This window comes from Neurospora crassa, linkage group VII (genome assembly GCF_000182925.2).
Source record: "Neurospora crassa OR74A linkage group VII, whole genome shotgun sequence".
Lineage (NCBI taxonomy): Eukaryota > Fungi > Ascomycota > Sordariomycetes > Sordariales > Sordariaceae > Neurospora > Neurospora crassa.
In genome coordinates this window covers 1,521,334-1,544,033 of record NC_026507.1, presented here as the reverse complement: position 1 = coordinate 1,544,033, position 22,700 = coordinate 1,521,334, and the positions used below count along the sequence as shown (strand labels likewise).

The window sequence follows — 22,700 nt, the reverse complement described above, 5'->3', positions numbered from 1 at the left end:
CCGAAGGATCATGGGTTCGGCGTATCTCGACGTTGCTGACATTTTCTCAAAAGCCGTTGCACAACAGCCACACCTCCTGCCGTTTAGCAATGTTCTGTACCTCCACGTCCCGGATCTCCCGCTGTCCGATGGCCTCCTTTCGATAGAGTCCTATAGTCCTTTCGAAACCATCCGTCGGCGGCTTGTCGGCCCCATCGCAATTTGTCAAGTTGGCACGGAACGCTGTGTAACTGAACAAACACCACTCTATGGGTCCGGCCTTTGATCATTCCGGGAGTATGGTCAGCCTTGGTTTAACCAACAACCACCGGCGTTAATGAATCTGCCGTTGGTCCCGCGCTTGTTGGCCAATAGAAGCGTCAGTCACGGCAACTAATGCAAGTAATATCGTCTCGCGTATTGGTGTCTCATTCCTCGCATCTCGTCATCACTCGTTGTTGTTTTACCAGCACCCCAGGCACCCCCTTCCCGGCATTCGTACGAGATACAACCCTTGACTATGTTGTAGCGAAGTTGACTTCCACTTGCCTGCTTGGTCTCCCATTCAGGGCTCTTCCAAGGTCCGGGAGATGCTCAAGCCCGAACAGGTTTGTAGCACATGACTAGATACTCCAACATTCCGAGTGGCCAGCCATCAACTTTCTCTAGCAAGACCAACCTTTGTGGCTCAGTCAACCACAGTTACACAGGCCTCGTTCGTTGCCGATACCAAGCGCCAGCCACAGCCAACTGGTATGTACACAGTACACTAGATGGTTGCGTAGCATCCCGCTCCGCTCCGCCCTGGTCCCCGGCGGAGCGCCGTGGGGTCGGAACGAAATGTCATTGTCCCCGGCGCGGAGGAGAGCAAGGAAGCTATCCCCGGCGGGGGAGTCCTTGCCTCCTGAAGCGCCGTAAGCGAAGCGAGAACAGTAGCTCCACCACCAAACACCCCTGGACCCCTGAACGGGACCCCTAAATTCGTCTCATACCCCCACTCCACCGGGGTCGAGTCCAGCGCTGCAGGAAAAAAAAATATAAAAAAATGGAAGATCTCGCAAACAATTGTGCGGGAATATCAAGCCATCCTTGAAGACATAATTTCAACATTTGGTCCGATGGTGTAGTTGGTTATCACGTCAGTCTAACACACTGAAGGTCCCCAGATCGAGCCTGGGTCGGATCACATTCATTGACTTTTTGACTTGTCTCCGTTCTTTTCTAATTTTTTCCCCGTATTTTTGTTTCTTCTTTACTTTGATGACATGTGAAAACACCTACATCTGTAGACTGGTGATGCCCGCTGGAGATGTATTTTTTATGCATACACGCACCAGTCACCGGGCTTCACAGTCGCATCTGTTGATCGGTGAAAGAGTTTCTTAACCGGGCATGGCAATTTGACAGATCACCTGGTAGTATTCACTGCTACAATAGCCTCCGCTCTGATCGCCTTGATTCCCGCTCTTGTTCGTTTCTTGATGTTATCCGGTTCAATAGCTAGATCATTGCACAACGTATTTAAGTTGGATGCCCAACTGTGCCCTCTCAGCGCAGACATCCTCAACTTTATATCCTTTCCGCGGCTTCAGTTGCTGATAAAATGGCATTTCACCACAAAGATCGCAAAGACCTTCATCGCTTTCCGACCGAGCTACCTCGTCACACCAACCACCACCCCGCCACCAAGAGGAACCGCCGCCATTCCCCCTTCTGGCAAAAGTTATTCGCCGGATCATCCTCTGTCGCCGCTGTATCCCTCCTCCTCCTCCTCCTACTACTACCCGACCAAACCCACGGCCGCCAAACCCCCACCCACTCCTCCTCCTCCCTCTCTGAACCACCCCCCCTCACCTTCTCCCCCAGGGGCTTGACCAACACCTTTCAAATCTCCATCTTCGAAGACCTCCACTTTGGCGAAAACGCCTGGGAAAAATGGGGTCCCCTGCAAGACGCTTCCTCCATCCGGGTGATGAACAGCGTACTTGACTCTGAACCGTCCACAAACCTCGTCGTGTTAAATGGGGACTTGATCACGGGCGAGAACACCTTCAAGGAAAACAGCACAGCGTACATCGACCAAATCGTGGAGCCGATGGTGCGAAGGGGGTTGACGTGGGCGAGTACGTACGGGAATCACGATAGCGCTTTTAATCTGTCGAGAGAAGGGTTGTTTGAGGAAGAAAAGAAGTGGCTGAGTTCGAGGACGGGGAGGATGGTACTAGGCACTGATGAAGAGGCGGGGGTTACTAACTATTATCTCCCCGTCTACCCAGCGCGTTGCGAGAACAACAGCATGAACCCGAAAGTAGTACAGCGGAGGGCGGCGCGGCAGCAGCAGCCATGGTACTATCGATGGGCGTTTTTGAAGAACCTTGTCAACATCAACATCAACATCAACAACTTCTACCCGAACCAAAACCAAAACCGAAACCAAAATCAGCAGCAGACAGCCAGCGATGGCGACGGTTGCAATACCCCAGCCCTAATACTTTGGTTCTTCGACAGCAGAGGCGGAACCAAATACCAACAACGACACCCCAAGACAGGTCGATTTCTCAGCGAGCCGAACTGGGTCCATCAATCAGTCGTAGACTGGTTCAAATCCACCAGTGCCTCCATCGCAGCAAAAGCCGGAGGCGGAGCAATCCCGTCGATAGGATTCGTCCACATCCCGACCAACGCTTCCTTGGCTCTCCAACAAGGCGGCCAACAGCAAGGAGGACAGCAGCAGCAGGGAGGAGGTGTAGATGCACACCGTCAACCTGGAATCAATGACGATCAGCCTCTTTCGCAGCAAGGGCAAGGGTGGTGTGCAAATGATGGGGAGAGTGCCACCGGTGAGGGCTGTGGTTATGGTGAGCAAGACGTCCCCTTTATGGAAGCTATCGCTTCGGTTCCCGGCATGATGGCACTCTTTTCTGGACACGATCATGGGAATACGTGGTGTTATAGGTGGGATGGAAAAGTCCCTGGTGTTCAGCAGAAGGACGAAGGAGAAGGGGAAGGAAACGGAGATGGATATGAACGTGGACATGGACGTGGAATAGACCTCTGCTTTGGCCAGCACACTGGCTATGGAGGCTACGGTAGCTGGATTCGGGGTTCTCGTCAGATCGTTGTCGATCAGGAAGATCTCAAGGAGTTTGCTATCAGAACTCATATTCGGCTGGAAAATGGTGAGATTGTGGGGGCTGTCACGCTGAATGCGACATATGGACAGGATAGATATCCTGCCACGCCTAACGATAAGACGCATTTGGCGGATCCGGCGTTGCAGCAATTCCGATGAGAGATACTCCCGTATGGATTTGATTTATTGCTTCTTGTTAACGAGCGACGATAGTACTTATATATCCAATCCCGATGTTTCTTCACGATCCCAAATCTCAATCTCTGCCTCGCTTCTCGCAAACATCACAACATCACTTATTTATCCTCATCCAGTGCATGCCATCCAGCGTCCATCTTCCCTGTTGTCTTCCCCCCTCACTCTCACTCCGACGGCTTGTTATCAACCAGAGTAACTTCAAAGCTACTCTTCCCCGTCCTCTTCGACTTCAACTGCTTCGGCCAATGCTCATTCTCCACCACATCCACCTCGCCGTTGTCCTTGTTCCACTCAAAATACACCGATCCCACGGCGATATAAACCCCGGAATGCTCATCCCTCACATACACCGCCGTCGTAACCGGCGGTCCTCCCTCTGGCATGATCCCGACCAGCCCATACTCGTCTCCATCATTACTGTAAAGCGTCACGGTCCCGACGTCTCTCGCATCCACCTTCAAGCTGTACTGCTTGTCCGCCCCTCCAGTGGCGTCTTTGAACAGGAAAGAGATGGCGCGCGTGTCGTCGTCGACCACCCGGAAGCGAGACAAACCGCCAATGTCCGAGATGTCAGCCTGGGAGGTTGTCCATTCCCGGTAGTGGCCTGTCTCGTTGTAGTGCTGCCAGGCAATGACCTTTGCAGAGGCGCCGACGGCCACGGAGAAGTACTTGTCGTTGAGAGAGCCAGGGACTGAGACGTCTTGGCCTACGGCGTAAGTGTCGCCGGAGCCTTCGAAGTTCTTCTTCTGGTAGAAGATGACCTTGGTAGGATCGACTGAGGGAGCCATGTTTTTGTTGGGTGAGAAGGTGGTTGGTTGGTTGGTTGGTTGGTTAGATGACTTGGGATTGCGAGAGTGTGATTTGTGAAAGAGATTGGGTTGTCTGGTGTTGTCTGTCTGGAATGTGTGATGATGCTGAAGAAGAGAATCGAGGCTGGGAAGAGGTTGAAGAGGAGGTATTTATAGGTTTTATTTTCGTACCCTTGAGACACCCTCAGTCGAGCTGGAGAACCGGGTTGGACCACGGTGATCGAGACTTGCGTACAATGCCGTGTCCTCTTCCCCAGTACCCCTTTGGTTGGCCTCCTCGATGGTGACTGGTGTCCCGCTCTCACCCACATCTAACCTCAAAGTAGTTGGCTACCCATCGTTCAAGCCTCCCGTTTCTCTTGGAGCTTCATGTCTACGTACTCTTCCCGCACGATTCCCTAGCCTTGACACCACGCAACTTCCAATGAGACAGCTCCGTCCAGCGTCAATGCCGCCTCACGACTCCGTGATTGGATCTTGCCGCATCATCATCAGTATTACCACTGCAATTTCTTGCCGCCAGGTTGGCGCGACTCATCAACCACAGATCATCACACAGAACGCAGCCGTGCCCGGGTCCCCCGTATTCCGGAAGCTTGCATGTTGATCGGCATACACGATGACAATCCTTGTAGAGGGCAAGGTGGGTAGGAGGAGGGAGTGAGGCAAGGCGATGGCCGGCGGATGATGTTCCCCCACGATACCGAACACACTGTACGTCCACTTGTCGTAGAGTTCAGTTGCCCACAGACTGAGTACACAGAGCCGCTCATGTCCTTCTGTGTCTCAGGCAAATGGAATGCTACTAAGTAGACTAACCACTGGCTGCATATGTGGATCGTGCAGTGTTGAGCTGATCAAAAGGAAGTTGAGCAGAATGGAACTCCACCCTTGACTTCCACTTAGGAGACCGGATCACACCTAGTATACCAAGGGGAGGTGAAGGCATCGCAACTGGGCTAAGTACCCTGTGTCCACAGCCTGTGCAGTGCACCTTCCATAACTGTTCGTAACAAGGGGGCAGGCGTGCCAGATTGACATTCTGTATCGAGTAGACCTTCCATGTTGGAAGTGGGCTTTTCGGCGCACCTCTTACTTCTATACAAATTACCTACAGAATACGTAAAAGGTCATTGAATTTCCTTGCCGAAAAAAGACATTGTCAGAACCGCAGCTGATTTTTTTGAAAGGGAAGAAAGACGTGGCGTCAGTTTCATTACCTCTCCGACTCGGCAACACCAGTTACGATTACGGGTTGAAGTGGTGTACAAAGGTCGGCTCGTCGGACGGGTACGAGGGTACGTACGGGTAACGGGTCCACCCGTCCATTACAGTGTAGCTGCGTCGATCTGGTAGGCGCGGACAAGGGCAGGATCGTGGGGAAAAAAAGGGGTGGTGGCCAAGGGGCATCCCGTCCATAGTAGGGTATAGTAGGTTTGGCGCCTCGCTAAGTACCGTCCAGTAGTATGGCAGGGTAGTATGTAGCTGCTTCCTAAACAAGACATACACACATACATACATACATACATACCTGGTACTTACAGTAGGCGCACAAACGACGGCAGTGGCGACTGGCGAGGCGCCTCGATCAGAAGGAAAAAAGAAAGATGGAGCACACGTCATGGAATGAGGGGGTAAGAAGGAAGGAAGGGTTCCATTGTGAGCTTTCGCGGGCGAATCATACAATAGAGGAAGGGGGAGAGGGGATTCGAGTTACTACTACGTAGTCATCTTACTGGACACTAGAGAAATATGTACATACTCGACGGCAGTGGAATGGTCACACCGCTATAAAGCCCGCATAGGCCACAAAGCTCAAGAATTGTTTTTTCAAGGACCCTTCTACTTCCTGAGTGAGACATGCATGCTCAAGTTCAACAGTCTGCAGCGGCATAGCTACAGAAGAAGATCGGTATTAGGTAAATTGTACAACCGACTTGGGTGGCACAAGCAATGGGTTGGCTTCCCCGTGGGGGTTATTGCTACGACTAGGTGCAACTGAACGTAATTGGTACGCCAGCTTGCGAAATCCACTTGGACTTCACACGGAATAACTCAGTTACACAAGGCTACCTAGGTACTTAGAAATGCCAGGAGGACAATGTGCAAGTTTATTGGTTGTGTTGGTTGCTTGAGGTCGGGTACATGTCCATGGAGTCTTGAAGCTGGTTGTCAGAAGGGAGTGTCCAGCCGGGGAGTTTGTTGGCAGAGTGTAGGATTCGGGACTGAGAGAACGAGCAGAAGAAGGGTAAAGACATGGAAAGTATCGGCTATCGTCGAAACTCATCACTGCTGCAAGCCAAAAAAGCTGCTTTCTCATGATAACGGACGAGAACCGGCACTCGAGTATAAGTCGTCCAAAAATTGGGGTATCTATTGAATTCGGTTCATATCTACAAATCCTCTCCAGTTTCCCGTGCCGTTCCTCTCTACTGTTTCTCTTTCATCTGTCTAAAAAAGATCTCTCATCAGTCATCATCCATCAGGCGCAACATTATCATTTGATGGGTCTCACGAGAAGATGATGCAAGAAGGAGTGTCCGTCTGTCACCCAACCTCCCTGCTTTTTGCTCAAATGGGTGGGTATTAGTCGTGACGAGACCCCTTTCTCCCGTGAGGTGCCCGCCGAGAAGTCTCTTTTTCCTTTTTCTTTTTGGTCTTTTTTGTGTTTTTTTTTCCCCTTTCTTTTCTTCTTTTTCTCTTTTGGGTTTGCTTCTTCAGGTCTCATCCAAGGACTGTGATGCGTGCGAGTAACAAGCCCCATTCACGAAAAACAGCAATGATGTTCTTTGGGGCAAGTTCTGTAGGAGCTAGCATCACGGCCAGCCGTCCAAGAATATAGCTCTCGGGTAGTGGTGGATATTATTAGCAAGGGCCCGCTAAGCAGCAACCTGTGTCTTTGCTTCCGGTGCATGGGCTCTCGCTGCCTGAGACATCCTGCTCTAGCCGCTCTTATGCCATGCGTATGCATCAGTTGGCAAAGATTCTGACGTTCAAATCAACGCTTCCTGTCGCAATTACGCAACGGATCTGAGCCTCGGGGGTGGCAGCCGCTCCACCCTTCTTTGGCGTCCCGTTTGGTTCCCCATTGTCACCGTTCACCGACGCATCCTTGATAACCGACGGGGCCCATTTGATACACTGGACGAAGTGGCCATGCGCATCCCCGATCGTCTTGACGCATTTTCCTTCTTGTGTCAGATCCCAGCACCGAAGGGTCTTGTCGTCGGATACAGATAAGAGGTATTTCCCTCCAGGATGGAACACCAACCCTCGCACCCAGTTATCGTGACCGACCAAGGTTTTGATGCATGTCCCGCGCGCATCCCATAACCGGATCGACTTGTCTCGAGAGCCCGTGGCCATAAACTCGGCAGAGCTTGTCGCAGGGGGCTTCTTGATACCGGCCATGGCGGCAAGATTCTGATATGCGGCCGGAGGTGCAATGGCACAACATAGCACGACATGCTCGTGGCCGATCAAGGTCACCTTGGGCTCGGGGTTTGTTATCGTCACATCCCATAGCCTGCTTGTGTAATCGTCGCTGGTGGAGAGTATATATTTCCCGTCAAGAGATGGGCATACGTCGCGCACCCACTCGGCATGGCCGCGCAATGTCTTGACGCAGTACCCTGTGCTCACGTCCCATATCCTTAGTGTCTTGTCGCGACTTGCGCTAACCAGGAGGTTACCAGAACCAGGGATGAACCGCACGGCGCTGACGCTGTGATCGTGGCCGGGTAGAGTCCGAATGTTTTTATACGAGTCTAGGGGGTCCCATAGCTTGATAGTTAGATCTGAGCTGCACGAAGCGAGCAACGTGTTCCCGCGGGGGCCGCCATAGTCGACGTCGAGGACAGCTTTTGTGTGGCCCTTGATCGTCCTCTCTAGCTCGCCTAGCTCCCAATCCCAGATCTTGATGGTCTGATCCTCTGATCCGGAAGCTAGAGACGAGAAAACAGGGTGGAATGCTACACAGGTTATGGGGTCTCGGTGTGATTGAAGCGTGTGTCGAGGAGGTGCTCGGGGTAGCCAGGCGACAGGGTCTTTGTTCTGTCGCGATGTAGGCGTCGCATTGTCGAGCTCTGACTGTAGGATATGATTTCGCGACTCGAGATCCATAATCTGTACGTGGCAAGGGGGGTAAGCGGCTGGTAAGGGGGAAAGAGGGAGAAAAGGTTATTTGGCGGTCGGACAGCGGACAGGATGCGCACCTTTTTCTGCAGTCGGACTACACTAGTCCATTTCTTTTCTAGTAGGCCTTCATACTTCTTTGCCGTAGCTGGATCAAAAACCTCTTCGCTTAGGTTCAGCTCTTCTCGAAGGGCGGCGGCGGTGTTGGGCAGGTTGGCGGCAGTGAGGTATGCGATGAGGGCTCTGTGTCTGTGGGGTTGGCGGACAACAAGTTAGCCATTGACTCGACTCGACTACAGACAAGTAGTAGCAACCTACAGTTCATCGGCCTGCCGAGAGGTCAATATTTGGGACATGGTTGCCAGCCAAAGGAGGCGGGTCAGCTAAAGGGGCGTATCTTGGGAGGAAATGTGGTGTTTTGGTTTGTCGCGGAGTCGGGATCGGTGTCGGTCCGTTCGTTTGCCAGGACTTGACCGTGTCCGTGTCCGTATCGTGGCCACCTGCCGCGTCGCCCGAAGGGTAGGTACAGTTATCGTGCACGTTTGTTGACTTGTTTACGGGGGAGATCTTGATCGCGATGCCTTAGTGTGACGGGATTGTTTGGCAGCTCAGGACTTTATACTCCATCTCGGTGGAGGCCCGGTCCTTTCGGTCAGGTAGCGGGATGGGGGGAAGCAGAGAGCTGGCCACGAGCACTCCAAGCTACCTCTACTACTAAGTGTTTGAGCGCGGGACTTGGGCGGGCGGGAGAGCTGCTCCTTTGGATGCTCACGATGGTATGTAGCAACGAGAGTAATGAGTCTGGTGAGGTAGGCGGTGGTGTTATGGAGGCCGGGTTACCGTGTAGTTGTTGTTGTTATTGTTGTGATGTTGTTGTTGTTGTTGTTGTTGTCCTGGTTGCATGTGCCAGCTGTCGGGCTCTCTTTCTTCTTTCTCTCCTCGCTTTGATCCCGGATCCAGATCCAGATCCAAATCCAAACGGTGAGGAGTTCGCCTAAAAGTGGACCCCTTGTCCCTGGACTTAGTTGTCGCTGTCTCTACCTCTAGCTGCCCTGCGCTCTGCGTTGGTGGCTTTTTTTTTGGTTGGTCTCTGCCTCTGCCTCTGCGCACTTGAGAAGGATTAGGATTCGAGTCCCGTCTAGTCGAGGCGAATGGAGCTCTAGGTGGTAAGTTGAACGGTTTGTGGCGAGATAGAATGGAAGTGAGCTGAGGGCAATGTGACGGGTACTGGTATCAAAGACTTGGTGTTTTGTCTCCAGTCTGGTGCTCAGTGATGTTGTTCAAGATGCTTCAGTCTCCTGTGTGTCCATGGGTGTACATTGTGGTTGCGATCCAATGCGGCGCCGGCATGTAACGAACAGCCTCAAAAGCCAGACTGACGGCTCACCCACTGTAGCACTTTGTTTGGGTTCCCTTTCAGTGGGCGGACTGTCTTGCTTTTGGCGGGGCAGCGAAACAACGCATCAGCTTCCACTTCTTCAGGCTTATCACCGGGCCTTGGCCTTTGTTGTCAGGGTTACCTGCCTGCCTCTACTGTGAGCACCATCGATGGACAGGGGCAGGTACCGAGGACCCTTTAGGTATCGACAGCTGGCACGTAAGCGCTGGCGGACTGTGACGGGCCAACAGGCGCAGATCAAAGAGGGGTTGATGGACATCAGGTAGCGGTCAGTGGACGAGGCTGCCAGATGATTGGACACCGCAGCCACATGCTTCCCCTCGAGCCACAGGAGGCTGCCATGGCGTGCAAGGGTTATTGCTTGGGGTGGGATTTTAGACTTTGCTGGGCGTTCACAAGGCGTTAGGGTTCAACGTGGGGAACAAGGGGAACAAGGGAACCTCCCGCGCCATCTTCTGTCGCACCCCGTCCTGGCGTCCACTGTTTGGTCCGCTCCCTTGTCCCGCCAACCAGAGCCTGTTCGCGAAACGGGAAGCACGAACAACAAATTACTACTTACCGTGGCCGTGGACTGACCGTGACTCTTGTCACCGTCACCAAATCTACAACAATACATCACCCTCGACCACGGCTGTCGGTCAGGTATCTCGCTAACTTCGCGGATACGCTTCCCTCCCCCTCGCGGATCACACACGCACACCAGGGCGGTCGAGCAGGAACACACCGTGACGACAACGGAACTTCCTGGCCCTCAAGTTCTTCGATCCCGTCTTTATCGCCCACCGTGCCCACACTGCGCAATTGCTAAAAGCGCAGCAGCCAGCAATCGAGAAGCGACGACCGGATTCCCCGCCGCAACATCCTAAACATCACCTAGTATATCTTCAATCCCTTCCTTTACGCACCCGCGACACTCCATTGTTGCCAGTCGCAGACAACAAACAAAACAGCTGCCTGACACACTGCATCATCCATCCAAGTCACTGCTGCTTCTGTCCGCTCCTCGTTTCTTGCTGTTGATAGCTTCTGTAAGTCCTCCCCTCCCTATCTTCCGTCTGAACGGGTGAACACCATCGACACCCGAGGCCACCCCAACAGGCACCGTGACGGCACATATTTCGCTTTCGTCCCTCCAATGCCCCTCTTGTTCCCATTATGGTCGGCTCTAGAAAACCCCTTTCGCTTCAGAGACTAATCAAGCGAGTTTCCTCCCTAGGTCGCCCACCCTCGTTCGATTCGAAGACTACATCAACCTCAACTCCCGCCAGTCAGAGCACTTCGAGCCTTCCTTCATTCCCCGACCCGTCGAGACGATATCCTCGACTGTCTTCTGAGTCCCGATATCCATCGAACCCTGAAATAGCACAGACCGAAAGCCCTACGATAACAAGCACAACACCCAGAACCGCAACCATGGGTGACGAAGAGGACTTCAGCTCCTTGCCCCTTACAGACCGCTGGGTACACAAGGTGCGTTTCGGTCCAAGACTTGTCTCTCTCGTTGCGCTTACAAGTCCCAGAATCCCTGTTAACGTTAGCTAGGTCTGGAAAGTACGCAAGGCAGCATACGAAGAGGCCGCTCAGGCATTCGAAAAGACCCCCGATGAATACGATCCCGCGTTTCGACCGTTTGTCCAGGATCCCAGCTTGTGGAAGGGTGCTGTCGCAGACTCCAATGTCGCTGCGCAACAAGAAGGCATGGCTGCTCTTTGCGCGTTCCTAAAGTTTGGCGGTCGTGAAGGCGCTGTTCGGTCGAGACAACACACCATCACGTCCATTGTCGAAAAGGGTCTCCCGTCTACTAGACCTGCCATCAAGACAAACTCTCTCGAAGCGCTTCTTCTTTATATCGAACTCGACGTCCCCGGCCCCGTTATTGAAGAAATCCTTCCCGTCCTCTCTAACAAGGTTCCCAAGGTCGTCGCTGCTGCGCTCGCTGCGCTAACGGCCATTTTCCACAACTATGGTTGCAAGACGGCAGACCCCAAGCCCGTGCTCAAGTTCTTGCCCAAGGTCTTTGGCCATGCCGACAAGAATGTAAGAGCCGAGGCTACTAACCTTACCGTCGAGTTTTACAGGTGGTTGCGCGACGCCATGAAACCCATGTTTTGGGGCGAACTCAAGCCGACTCAACAAAATGATCTAGAACAACTGTTCGAAAAGGCCAAATCCGAAGGAGCTCCCAAGCAAGAGCGTCTTCTTCGATCACAGCAAGCTGCGCAGGCCGCTGCTCCTGCAGGAGGCGGCGACGAAGATGAAGAAATGGCCGACGCACCTGAGGATGAAGACGTGGGGGAAATCGACGCATTCGACTTGGCCGAACCACAGGATATCATCAGCAAAGTACCAAAAGATTTCTTTGAGAATATCGCCTCGTCAAAGTGGAAAGAGAGAAAGGAGGCATGTGAGGCGCTTTACGCGGTTGTGAACGTTCCAAGAATCAAGGAGGGAGACTTTAACGAGATCACACGTTGCTTGGCAAAGTGTATGAAGGACGCCAACATTGCCGTCGTTACGCAGGCAGCACAGTGTATCGAGCTACTCGCAAAGGGTCTGCGAAAGGGCTTTGCCAAATATCGCTCTACCGTCATGCAGCCTATCCTCGAGCGTCTGAAGGAAAAGAAGCAGTCAGTGGCGGATGCATTGGGCCTTGCCCTGGATGCCGTTTTCTTGTCGACTGATCTAACGGAAAACATGGAGGATATCACCGAGTTCCTCAAACACAAGAATCCTCAAGTGAAGGAAGGTACCATGAAGTTCCTCGTCAGGTGCCTGCGCACAACGAAGGATGTCCCCAGCAAACAAGAGATTGCGACCATGGTTGAGTGCGCGAAGAAGCTTCTTGCCGAAAGCAGTGAAGCTCTTCGCTCGGGTGGTGCCGAGGTTTTGGGTACGATTATGAAGATCATTGGCGAACGGGCAATGAACCCACATCTCGAAGGCTTGGACGACATCCGCAAGAACAAGATCAAAGAGTTCTACGAGGCAGCTGAGGTCAAGGCCAAGGATAAGCCAAAGCCGCCTCCGCCAGCAGCTCGAGCACCGCCTCCGGGTCCTGCGAAGAAGGGTCCCGTCAAGAAGGCACCTGCCGGTGCCAAGAAGCCAGCAGGATTTGGCGCAGCGGCGCCTCCTGCCCAGACACCTACACCAGCCCCTGCCGCCGCCGCGCCCCCGCGCATGGGTGGTCTGGGTAACAAGATGGGTGTACCAAAACCGGGTGGTGCTGCTCCTAGCGGTGGTCTTGGTGGCGGTATCAAGGCCCCACAGAAGCGGTCGGCATTTGCTGCGCCGCCATCTCCTCGTCGCGCGGAGCCAGAGCCGGAACCGGAGCCTATGGACCTTGATGATCCGCCTTCCCCCGAGGAGCAACGGCCAGCACCACCACGCATGGGACTCGGACGTGGCGGTCTCCAGCCAGGGGGTCTTGCTGGGCGTTCCCTGGCGAAGCCGGTACCAATGGATTACACCCCTACTCCCCCAATGCCACCCCCACCTTCAGGCCTTTCCCACATTGAGCGTGCTGAACTTGAAGAGCTCCGAGATGCCAATGATCGCCTGCTGAAACAACTTGAGGATGCTCGTCATGATCGGTCGAAACTCTTGTCAGAGATCCAGGAACTTAAGAACCAGAATGCTTCCTTGATTGAGGACCATACCAGGGACGTGCTCTCGATCAAGGCCAAGGAGACCCAGCTGGTCCGGGCCCGTAGTGATTTTGAAGCGGCCGAGCAGACCAACGACCGGCTGCGCCGTGAGCTGGACAGGCTCAAGCGAGCTCTGAGCCACACCGAGGATCAACTACGCCACGCGAACCGTGCCCGGCCGGGCAGCCCCAGCTCGCCTCACATCGGTCTTGGAGTCATGAGCCCGACCCACGACGGTGGCATTTATAACGATAACGGCTACCAGCAACAGTCAGCGAATAGGAACCGCATGAGCTTTGCCAGCAGCATGAGTGAGGAGAAGGAGAACGGCGGCGACGGCATGATGGGCGGCTTCCACCAGAAGGTGAGCCCGGACCCCAGGTACCATCAAGGAGGTAGCGGAGGAAGCAGCGGCCGTGGTACCCCTGCTGGTTTCCGTCAGCCGGTGGAGGAGGCTAGGAGCTCCGAGTCGCTGGCTTCTATGGGTTTCGGTGGCTACGGAGCGGAGCGGTCCAGCAGTAGGACTGGCATGAGGACTGGCGCGAGCAGGTTACAGGCTCCTTCGAGTGGTACAGCGGGTGGAATGGAAAGCTGGAAGAGGGCTGCGGAAGTGACGAGCCAGTTGAAGGCTCGGATAGAGCAGATGAAGGTATGTCGCTGATCTAATTCGTCTCCTTTGCTACGTTCTTGATGCTGATTATCATCCTTATCCAGGCCAAGCAGGGTCTCAACCGACCATAGTCCGGCATTTTTGCTTGTTCATGTTGCCGTGGCGGCATTCTTCCCCTATCGCCGAATGCTATTATTGTTGAGTATAGGAATTGCGATTTATTAGAGCACGTGGAATGTAGCGTGCAACGAGGGTAAAAAGGGGGAGATTATAAAATGGCATTTGTATATTTTGGAGAATGCATACACATGGTCGGCGTCGGAAAAAGAGAGGAATTGTAATCACACCTCATACCCCTGTACCTGATTGTTCCTTGTATGCCTTGCTTCCTCTTGCTTGGGTCATTCGCTTCCCTCCAACTTTGATGCTACTCTCTCTGTAGTGTTTGAGTTTCTTTTTCTATGGGAGAAAACATGGACTGTATAAGTCAGCTACGTAGTATGAGACAAGCTGAGGCCAAGCTATATGGGAAGGAATATGCAACACCTGATAACCAAGACAGGGCCGAATAACGGATGCACGTAGTGGTGTGCATCAGATTGAGGAAACGTCAAACATGAATACGAGTATATGTTACCCGTGTCAACGAGGTCTCTATTATTGTCGCATGTGCTGGCTGTTAGATCGTGACATGTTGATCGGCCTGACGGGATGCTCAACTTGAGAAATGGAGTCCAAGTCGCAGAAGGGAAAAGGAACAAAGAAGGAAACTGAGAATGAATAAACAGTTTTATTTCTTTTTTTGAAAAAGCCAAAAAAAAAAGAAGAAAAAAAAAAAAAAAAGACGCCAAAGATCCGGGTTCGCATCACATTACCATATCACCCATCTTGTCTTTTAAGTGCGAGCGAGTCTATACTTCAGTGTCCTAGATATGAATCTCTATGGTAGGTAGAGTAGAGTAAAGAAGGCCTGGCTTGCTCTATGCTCGTATCCCCTTCTGAGAACATGTAGGTAAGCCTGGGAAGGGTTCTGGACTTTTTGTTGGGTTTCACATCATGTTACTTTTACTCGGTACCTATGAGAGAATGCACGCACAAACACAAACATATATCTCTTGCTACAGATACATACATACATCCGAGCACATTCGAGGAAGCGATTGTGAATGTCAACCTTTGTCTTACTTTTCAATCATGGCATGGTAGATGAAAGATATTTTACAGGTATCTTTGACCATTTACCAGCGATATCTTTCCTTTTCCCTCGTCGAACCACCAAGCAGTCTTCAAGTACACTTGCTCCACTCGCAGCGCTATTCACTATTACAACTGACATTAGCGAGATGTCCAAAGCAGCTGGCTCCTAACAATGAGTCGAATGTACAAGAGGAGGCTCTGGACGGGACATAGGGAACTGTCTGGAAACTATCAAAAACTGGATTTCGGGAGGGTTATTAAAACTGTTGGATGGTGGTATAAACGAAAGTCAATCCAAATTTATCCGAAGTGTTTGTCTTCATCAGAGGGGTAACGAGTATCTGCTGCGGGTAAGTTTCTCCTTCATCAGATGTACTCGATCCCAACCGCTTTGTCATGATATGTGCAGGTCCCTAGATAGATAGGTAGATAGGTAAGAAAGGTAAGAAAGGTAAAGAAAAGTACACTCAAGTGAGATACATGTTGTACTAATTATCTGGTCATTACTACCAGTACAGCTGTCAAAAAAACCATCTATGTAGGTAGGTAGAGGTAGGTAGGTAAGTAGGTATGCAGTCGGTGCCGATGAGCATTTATTTGCATTGCCTCGGCCCGTCGGTTCCCGGATTTCGGATTCCGGGTCTTCGGGATTTGGCGACCGTTCGGTAATGCAAGATGCAAGATGCATCCCTCCTCCCCCTCCCCCCCAAACTCTTGTGAAAAGCTTGGTTCAGCCTTGGCTACCTGTGCCTAGAGGTACCGTTTGCGGCTGTGCATAGGGTCTAGTGTCTATCTACTTTTGCTTGAGGCTTGGGGTTCACTAGAGGGGGGGGGGGGGGGGAATCTTGGCCATCACCTAGGTCTTATGACCATTGGATCCTGTCTTCTGCAGCAGATGCCACCGAGGTCATCACGGGACGGGACGAACAGGCTAAACGGGAGAAGAGAAAAAAAGGGTAAGGTACCAAGCTTCGGATGTCGGGAGATGCACAGGCTATATGCAGCTGTCAAGCGGTAGTGTCAACCTTATTTCTGGGAACTGCTTAAACCTTATTTTGACGAGATTGGGTCTGTATGCGAGTCCTCGCCATATTCACATCGTCAGATGGAGTTGTTTTCGCGAGTTGTCAGTCACTTGGCTCTCACCTCGACATCTCCTATATAATCTTGCAACCAAGATTAAACTGTGATCTAAGACGGTGTTTGTTTGTAGAGCCTTTCTGTTGACATGTACTTAGCTGTCTTCACATAAACAGTTTCTGCGTTGGTGGTTTTCTTGACCTGGACACTCCCCCGTCGTTGTTTTCCTCTGGCCCCAAATCAGCCGGCAGCATGTCCGACCACTTCGTCGGAACTTGGACACCCGGTGAAGCCTTTTCGCAAAGCGTGCATATATATCCCTTGAGGTTGCCAATGTCTTGCTCATCACAGCAAGATGCAATGCATGAGCATGTCGAATCCACATTAGTTGCATCAAAATCCACAAACCCAATTTGCACAAGGTCGTACATTGCACAGCAATACCTACATTGCGTGATCGATTAACGTCATGAACGCAATCTAGAGGTAGGTATGTACTACCATTCTGTGCGTTTTCAAAAACGGTGGTGTCTGAGCGCAAGCAACGTGGGACGTGGTCAAAACAAACGAAGAAAACGAACAGTCGTTCATCCGGTCTCCAGAAGTGCATCTAGACTCTCGTGGAGTTCGCACTACTCCAGGTTTGTTTTTTGCGAACCAATGCGATCGAATGGGGCAGTGCACGCGTTCCCCAGATGGATGCTCCCTAAAAAAACATCCCCAAGATCACATGCGCCCCGGACTGACCTAGTGGAGGGTTTTGCGGGGAGAAAACCTGGGCCCCGTTTGGTTCAACCAACAAAAAGTCAACTTGTTTTTACAAGGGGTAGAGGAGGGTACAAAGCTAAAAACGCAGCCAAGAGGTACCGCAGGAGGATGGGGGCCAAAAAACGCGTTATTGTAACAAGGGTGCAATCTGTTGCTTGGTATCTTCATGCTTTGAGGAGGGAGGATAGGAACTAACAAGTTGCTCTTGCATAGGCCCACTAATTCCCTTCTTAAGCCTTCCGGACTGCATTGCATCTACTTGCCTTAGCGTGGTACCTCTAAATGCAGCCAAGACTAATATGACCCCCAACTTCCTGCATAAAACAGCAAAAAAACAGTTTGTTAGCTGACAGGGATCATTTTCCCATACAAACTTTTATTTTGTTGGTTGAACCAAACGGGGCCCTGAACTGGAACTGGAACTGGAACTGGCTCGGGTATCGGTCGGGGGTCGCAGTTCTTGGTTGCGAGGGAGCCGGGCGCAGAGACCACCAGGTAGGTGGGTCGGGCCATGGCATCTAGATGGGCCTGGGGAAAGACAAGGCACCTCACTAGGGCTTAGGCTTACCTCCACCGACCACCGCCATCCATGTTGTTCCAGACTTCCAGTCCATCGATCGATAGAAGACCAGTCTATTGCTTTCAATTCACCGAGATGGCAACTGAACGAGTTGCTTTGCGAAGAAGGAGGCAAGAAAAAAAAAAAAAAAAACCCCCCATAGCTCCATCTTTGACATTTAGAACTTCCAGCATTTTTATAGAGGTAATCATCATGCGGGCTGAAACAAGTCGTGTTTTCCGGGGCTCAACTGAAACCTGAACGGCCTCTCTCCGAGTAAAAGTCCAGGCAGGCTTCCGTTGTCTTGAGTGGGCAGTCCCAGCAGTTCGCATTTGCTCCCTTATGTTCTGTCTGCGCGCGGGCGCGAGCATCAAAGCTGGAGTCTGGGGTCTCCATTCTCCAACACCTGCTGGATCTTCCTTTCTTTTCCCCAGATACATACTTCACTTCATATGATGTCATGTGGGCTAGATACCTTACCAACGGAACAGGAACCCAGATCGAATCGAAACAGAGTAGTAGCAAAAAATAGCTTCATTGCAACCCGACCCGGTTGGCTGCTGGCAAGTTGTGTGGGCGTGGTCTGGACCTGGAGCATATGAGACTTTTGGGAGATGGAGATGGGGAGACACTCACACAACATCGGAGGGTTTCCACAAGTCCACACACAGCACAAGACCCAGCCCCGACCGTTCTTTCCCTTTGGGGTGAAACCGTTGACGCTCGATCTCGCTACAACGATGGAGATGGCGATCGAAAAATACCGTGACGAAATCCTGTGTGGGAAGATGTCTAAACTGGAACTCTGCGGGAGGAGGCTCCTCTTGTTCTCTCCAGTCTCCACGCATCGAGAAAGATACGGTGTGGACTCCTGGTCGCTATTGCCTGCTGGCCAGATGGCACACGCAAGGCACAGAACCGACCGGTGGGCAGAAACCTGGAGACATGTCAGGGGCACGGACAAGAATGCACCAGGGTTCGACCAAAGATTTTTGGTTTTTTTTTTGACAAAAGGGAGGAGATATACCGAAATTTCCGAGATAATATCTGGGGTGTGCACGGTGGAGGGTCCGAATTCTTGGGGAAGAATGATACACAGGCCACGCGAGACAACGTTTTGCTATCGGCCCTTCTCCATGTCCTGCTGATCGTTCCCCCCGTATCGGATCTAAGTGCGAGATTATAGATTCGGGTGCGAGATCAGATTCGGGTGGTTCGTCCGGTGTTTTGGTTCCTCCCCATGTTTTTTGCAATTGTTTACCGACAATTGTGGTTGTTGTTGTTGTTGTTGTTGTTGTTGCTGTTGTTCGGCATGTTGTTGTTGATTTTTGCTCTCACAAACCCCTTACTGCCCGGATTTTCCTAATCGCGGATGTCTCGGAGCGGGACCGTTGGAATAAGATTTCGCTTGGTTCACCCAGGGCTCTCATCATGGGACATGTCGTTGACTCGTTAAGAAAGTTTACACACGCTCTGGTGTGGAGCATTTGGCGGTTCGGTGGTGCACAAATTGTCAGCTTCCTTCGGCGGCTTCCAGATCATCGTCAAGCTGCCAGGAGGTCACCGGTTTTTCTGAGTTTTTTCGTCAACCAGGAACCCTGGAGCGTTCTGTAGGGGAGGCGAGTCATTGATGCTTGACCGTCTCGCGGATACTGCGAGCTGGTTGGTGTTTTGTACAAGAACCCATCAGCCGGGAACTCCACCAGTTCATCCACCGCACATCCACCGCACATCCACACCGGAGCCACACGGCGCCACAAAAGGACCGAGTTTACAAAAACCCATCTGGTCTTCTTCTTGAATTTAGCCTAATTAGCTTTCATTTTACCCAATTGGTTCTCCTTACGTTACCTGACGCTTTCCAGTGGAGTCTCTTCGGGTGTTTGGTCTCTTCTGGGCCTTGAAGCCATCGCGGACCCATCGCCCCCTGAGCTATCCCGCGTGGAACCCTAACCCGGATGCGCTTCTGTTGACTTTTCAGCGGGTTTGCAACGACCCCATCACAACCCCATGCTTTCCCATCCGACTGGGTTTTCCCCAGCCAGAGTCTAGATTCTCTGGGGATGGGCCTGGGGGGCTCCATTGCCATGAGGCTCTCCGGTGGCTTACTCCACACCCGCAAGCCACATTCAGCAGCCCTCAGCGAGTCAGACACTCTCCTGCTCCAAGGCGGCTGGCGGTCCCTCCCACTGCATCCCCATGAATTCCAATTTCCCCGGCCTTTGCCTCTCCATGTCTCCCCGGGGGTTCGCCCAGGATGATCCTACACGGGGTTGGAGGAGAGGTTCCAGGCCGTCTCGGAGTGCTTGTACACTAGCTCTGCATCTTCCTGCCCAAGTGCTGACTTCGCCTCCCCGGGCATCCATGCTCCCACAGCGCCGCCAGGGCCGGACTTGGGCGGGGATGGTCCGTAAGCATCTGGTCCAGTTTCTTGGTCTCGTGACAGTTTGAAGTCGTTCGCGATGCCGAAAGACGAACAGGAAATTGTCGGTGACCCCGGATCCATCAACGAATTCTCGGTAGATCTGGGGGCGAAGGGAAGAGAGGGAAGAGTGGACACTGACAGGACAGGAAGCATGCTACTAGTACATAAAGACAAAGCTTCGTCGTCTCGAAAGAAGCTTTTCTGTCATTCCTTAGCTGCATCATCATCTCCATCATCTTGACTCGACATTGCAATCTCTTTGCCTTTTTTCTTCCGTCTTACCGAAAACCCTTTCCCAAGAGAAACACTCGACAAGAACACTACCAAGACGACACATCTTGATATAGCGACAAGCAAGATGGAGCACGATCACTCCGCCTCCGACATTGAGAAGGAGGCCGTCACTGTGGCCCGGCCACAGGGCGATGTCACCCGCGTTGAGGCTCCCGTTACCCTCAAGGCGTACATGATGTGCGTCTTTGCCGCTTTCGGCGGTATATTCTTCGGCTACGACTCAGGTTACATTTCTGGTGTCATGGGCATGAAGTACTTTATCGAAACCATCAACGGACCCGGCGCCACCTTCCTGCCATCCAAGGAAAAGTCGCTCATCACCTCCATTCTCTCTGCCGGTACCTTCTTTGGCGCCCTCATGGGCGGTGATCTCGCTGACTGGGTTGGCCGTCGTCCTACCATCATCTTCGGCTGCCTCGTCTTCATCGTCGGTGTTGTTCTCCAGACTGCCTCCCAGAGCTTGGGTCTCATCGTTGCCGGCCGTCTCGTCGCTGGTTTCGGTGTCGGTTTCGTCTCGGCCATTATCATCCTGTACATGTCTGAGATCGCGCCCCGCAAGGTCCGCGGTGCCATGGTGTCCGGCTACCAGTTCTGCATCTGCCTGGGTCTGCTCCTGGCCTCGTGCGTTGACTACGGCACCCAGAACCGCACCGACAGCGGCTCTTATAGAATCCCGATTGGTCTCCAGATGGCCTGGGCCCTCATTCTTGCTACTGGTATCTTTTTCCTTCCTGAATCCCCTCGCTTCTTCGTCAAGAAAGGCAAGCTCGACAAGGCCGCCGGCGTGCTCTCCCGCCTGCGCGACCAGCCGCTCGATTCCGACTACGTCAGGGACGAACTTGCCGAGATCGTTGCCAACCACGAATTCGAAATGACCGTCGTCCCCTACGGCAACTACTTCCAGCAGTGGGCCAACTGCTTCCGCGGCTCCATCTGGCAGGGCGGTTCTTACCTCCGCCGCACCATTCTGGGCACTTCGATGCAGATGATGCAGCAGTGGACGGGAATCAACTTTATCTTTTACTTTGGCACCACCTTCTTCCAGCAGCTCGGCACCATTGACAACCCCTTCCTGATGTCTCTGGTCACTACTCTTGTCAACGTCTGCTCCACCCCCATCTCCTTTTACACCATGGAGAAGCTCGGCCGTCGTACCCTCCTCATCTGGGGCGCTCTCGGCATGCTGATCTGCGAGTTCATCGTCGCCATCGTTGGCACCTGCAGGCCGGATGATACCATGGCCATCAAGGCCATGCTCGCCTTTATCTGCATCTACATCTTCTTCTTTGCTACCACCTGGGGTCCTGCTTCCTGGGTCGTCATCGGCGAAGTTTTCCCTCTTCCCATTCGTGCCAAGGGTGTTGCCCTTTCCACCGCCTCCAACTGGCTCTGTAAGTCTTTTTTTTTCTTCTGTCCTGCTACCTTTTGAAAGTCTCTCTCAAAAATAGTTTGACTAACCTTTTTCCCTCTTGTTTAGGGAACTGCATCATCGCCGTCATCACCCCCTACATGGTCGATGAGGATAAGGGCAACCTGGGCCCCAAGGTGTTCTACATCTGGGGTGGCCTCTGCACCTGCTGCTTCATCTACGCCTACCTGCTTGTGCCCGAGACCAAGGGCCTCACGCTCGAGCAGGTCGACCAAATGCTTTCCGAGTCTACCCCCCGCACCTCGACCAAGTGGAAGCCTCACACCACTTATGCTGCTGAGATGGGCATGACCGAGAAGACTGTTGCTGGCCACGCTGAGAACCGCAGCGATAGCGAGTAAAGAAAAAATAAAAGAACAATACAAAACCAGAAGAAAGAAAGAAAAATGGATGAATGGATGGATGGACGATACCCCGATATTTGCATGGTTGAAGGAAACCATCACACTCACTGCAAAGTGGTGGTGGGGATGGGATGCATATCTTGTTTTTAATTGTTTTTTTTTATTTTTATTTTCTGTCTGTCAATTTGGTTAGCATTTACGCTTTGCATGAGCAGCATGAGCAGCATGAGCATTCATTCCAAGCGGGTTTATACTTGGGATGATACAAAACGGGGAGGGAATTGGGAAAACGGATTGCTCCTCTCCTTGGGATATATATTTCTTTCATACCTAATGTTTACAAGACAACCTCTGGAATGAGAAAGTTGATCACTCACAACATGATTCTGCTTGCAACTTTTGGACATGCGTGAAGGTGATTAAGAGCCGTGACTGACATATCTAAATGCCGCGCTGCCGATCGCCGCGTCTTCTTTCCCTTTCATCTTTGTGTGATGTTGAAGTGACGGATGAATGATTGATTTATCCCCTCCTGATGTTGAAGTTAAAGTTTTCCTTGGCAGAGATCAACATTTTCAGAACCCTTCTTTTATGGCTGCCAAGGTAAGGCACTGTGGGAATAGTGCCTGCTATACTAGCCGGCTCTGCCGGTGTTGTCTGGCTTCACGTACATTGTTTGGGGCTGTGTTATTTGGACA

At 52.2% G+C, this 22,700-nt stretch overlaps 5 protein-coding genes and 1 non-coding gene across 6 annotated transcripts; 4 read left to right on the top strand and 2 right to left on the bottom strand.

The window, feature by feature from the left end:
- Nucleotides 1-1,091: 1,091 nt before the first annotated feature.
- On the top strand, nucleotides 1,092-1,165 carry NCU15331. The gene has a single exon. It is a non-coding gene; the product is annotated as a tRNA-Val (tRNA).
- Nucleotides 1,166-1,515: 350 nt separating this feature from the next.
- NCU04532 (hypothetical protein) lies at nucleotides 1,516-3,412 on the top strand. The gene has a single exon (XM_951850.2). The coding sequence runs from the start codon at nucleotides 1,583-1,585 to the stop codon at nucleotides 3,269-3,271; it is 1,689 nt and encodes a 562-aa protein (XP_956943.1). The 5' UTR covers nucleotides 1,516-1,582; the 3' UTR covers nucleotides 3,272-3,412.
- app (abundant perithecial protein) lies at nucleotides 3,256-4,207 on the bottom strand. Its single transcript, XM_951851.3, has one exon. It carries the CDS (start codon nucleotides 4,096-4,098, stop codon nucleotides 3,475-3,477), a length of 624 nt encoding a protein of 207 aa, XP_956944.1. The 5' UTR covers nucleotides 4,099-4,207; the 3' UTR covers nucleotides 3,256-3,474.
- Nucleotides 4,208-6,410: 2,203 nt separating this feature from the next.
- On the bottom strand, nucleotides 6,411-9,731 carry NCU04534 (nuclear migration protein NudF-2). The gene is made up of 3 exons (XM_951852.3): nucleotides 8,572-9,731; nucleotides 8,334-8,502; nucleotides 6,411-8,244 (listed from the first exon to the last, which is right to left on the bottom strand). Exons 1-3 carry the CDS (start codon nucleotides 8,607-8,609, stop codon nucleotides 7,090-7,092), a joined length of 1,362 nt encoding a protein of 453 aa, XP_956945.3. The 5' UTR covers nucleotides 8,610-9,731; the 3' UTR covers nucleotides 6,411-7,089.
- A 398-nt stretch (nucleotides 9,732-10,129) lies between these two features.
- Nucleotides 10,130-14,556, top strand: NCU04535 (spindle pole body component). Its single transcript, XM_951853.3, has 4 exons — nucleotides 10,130-10,680; nucleotides 10,869-11,122; nucleotides 11,195-13,945; nucleotides 14,011-14,556. Exons 2-4 carry the CDS (start codon nucleotides 11,066-11,068, stop codon nucleotides 14,035-14,037), a joined length of 2,835 nt encoding a protein of 944 aa, XP_956946.3. The 5' UTR covers nucleotides 10,130-10,680; nucleotides 10,869-11,065; the 3' UTR covers nucleotides 14,038-14,556.
- A 5,725-nt stretch (nucleotides 14,557-20,281) lies between these two features.
- NCU04537 (monosaccharide transporter) lies at nucleotides 20,282-22,034 on the top strand. The gene is made up of 2 exons (XM_950884.2): nucleotides 20,282-21,620; nucleotides 21,707-22,034. Exons 1-2 carry the CDS (start codon nucleotides 20,294-20,296, stop codon nucleotides 21,997-21,999), a joined length of 1,620 nt encoding a protein of 539 aa, XP_955977.1. The 5' UTR covers nucleotides 20,282-20,293; the 3' UTR covers nucleotides 22,000-22,034.
- Nucleotides 22,035-22,700: the final 666 nt, after the last annotated feature.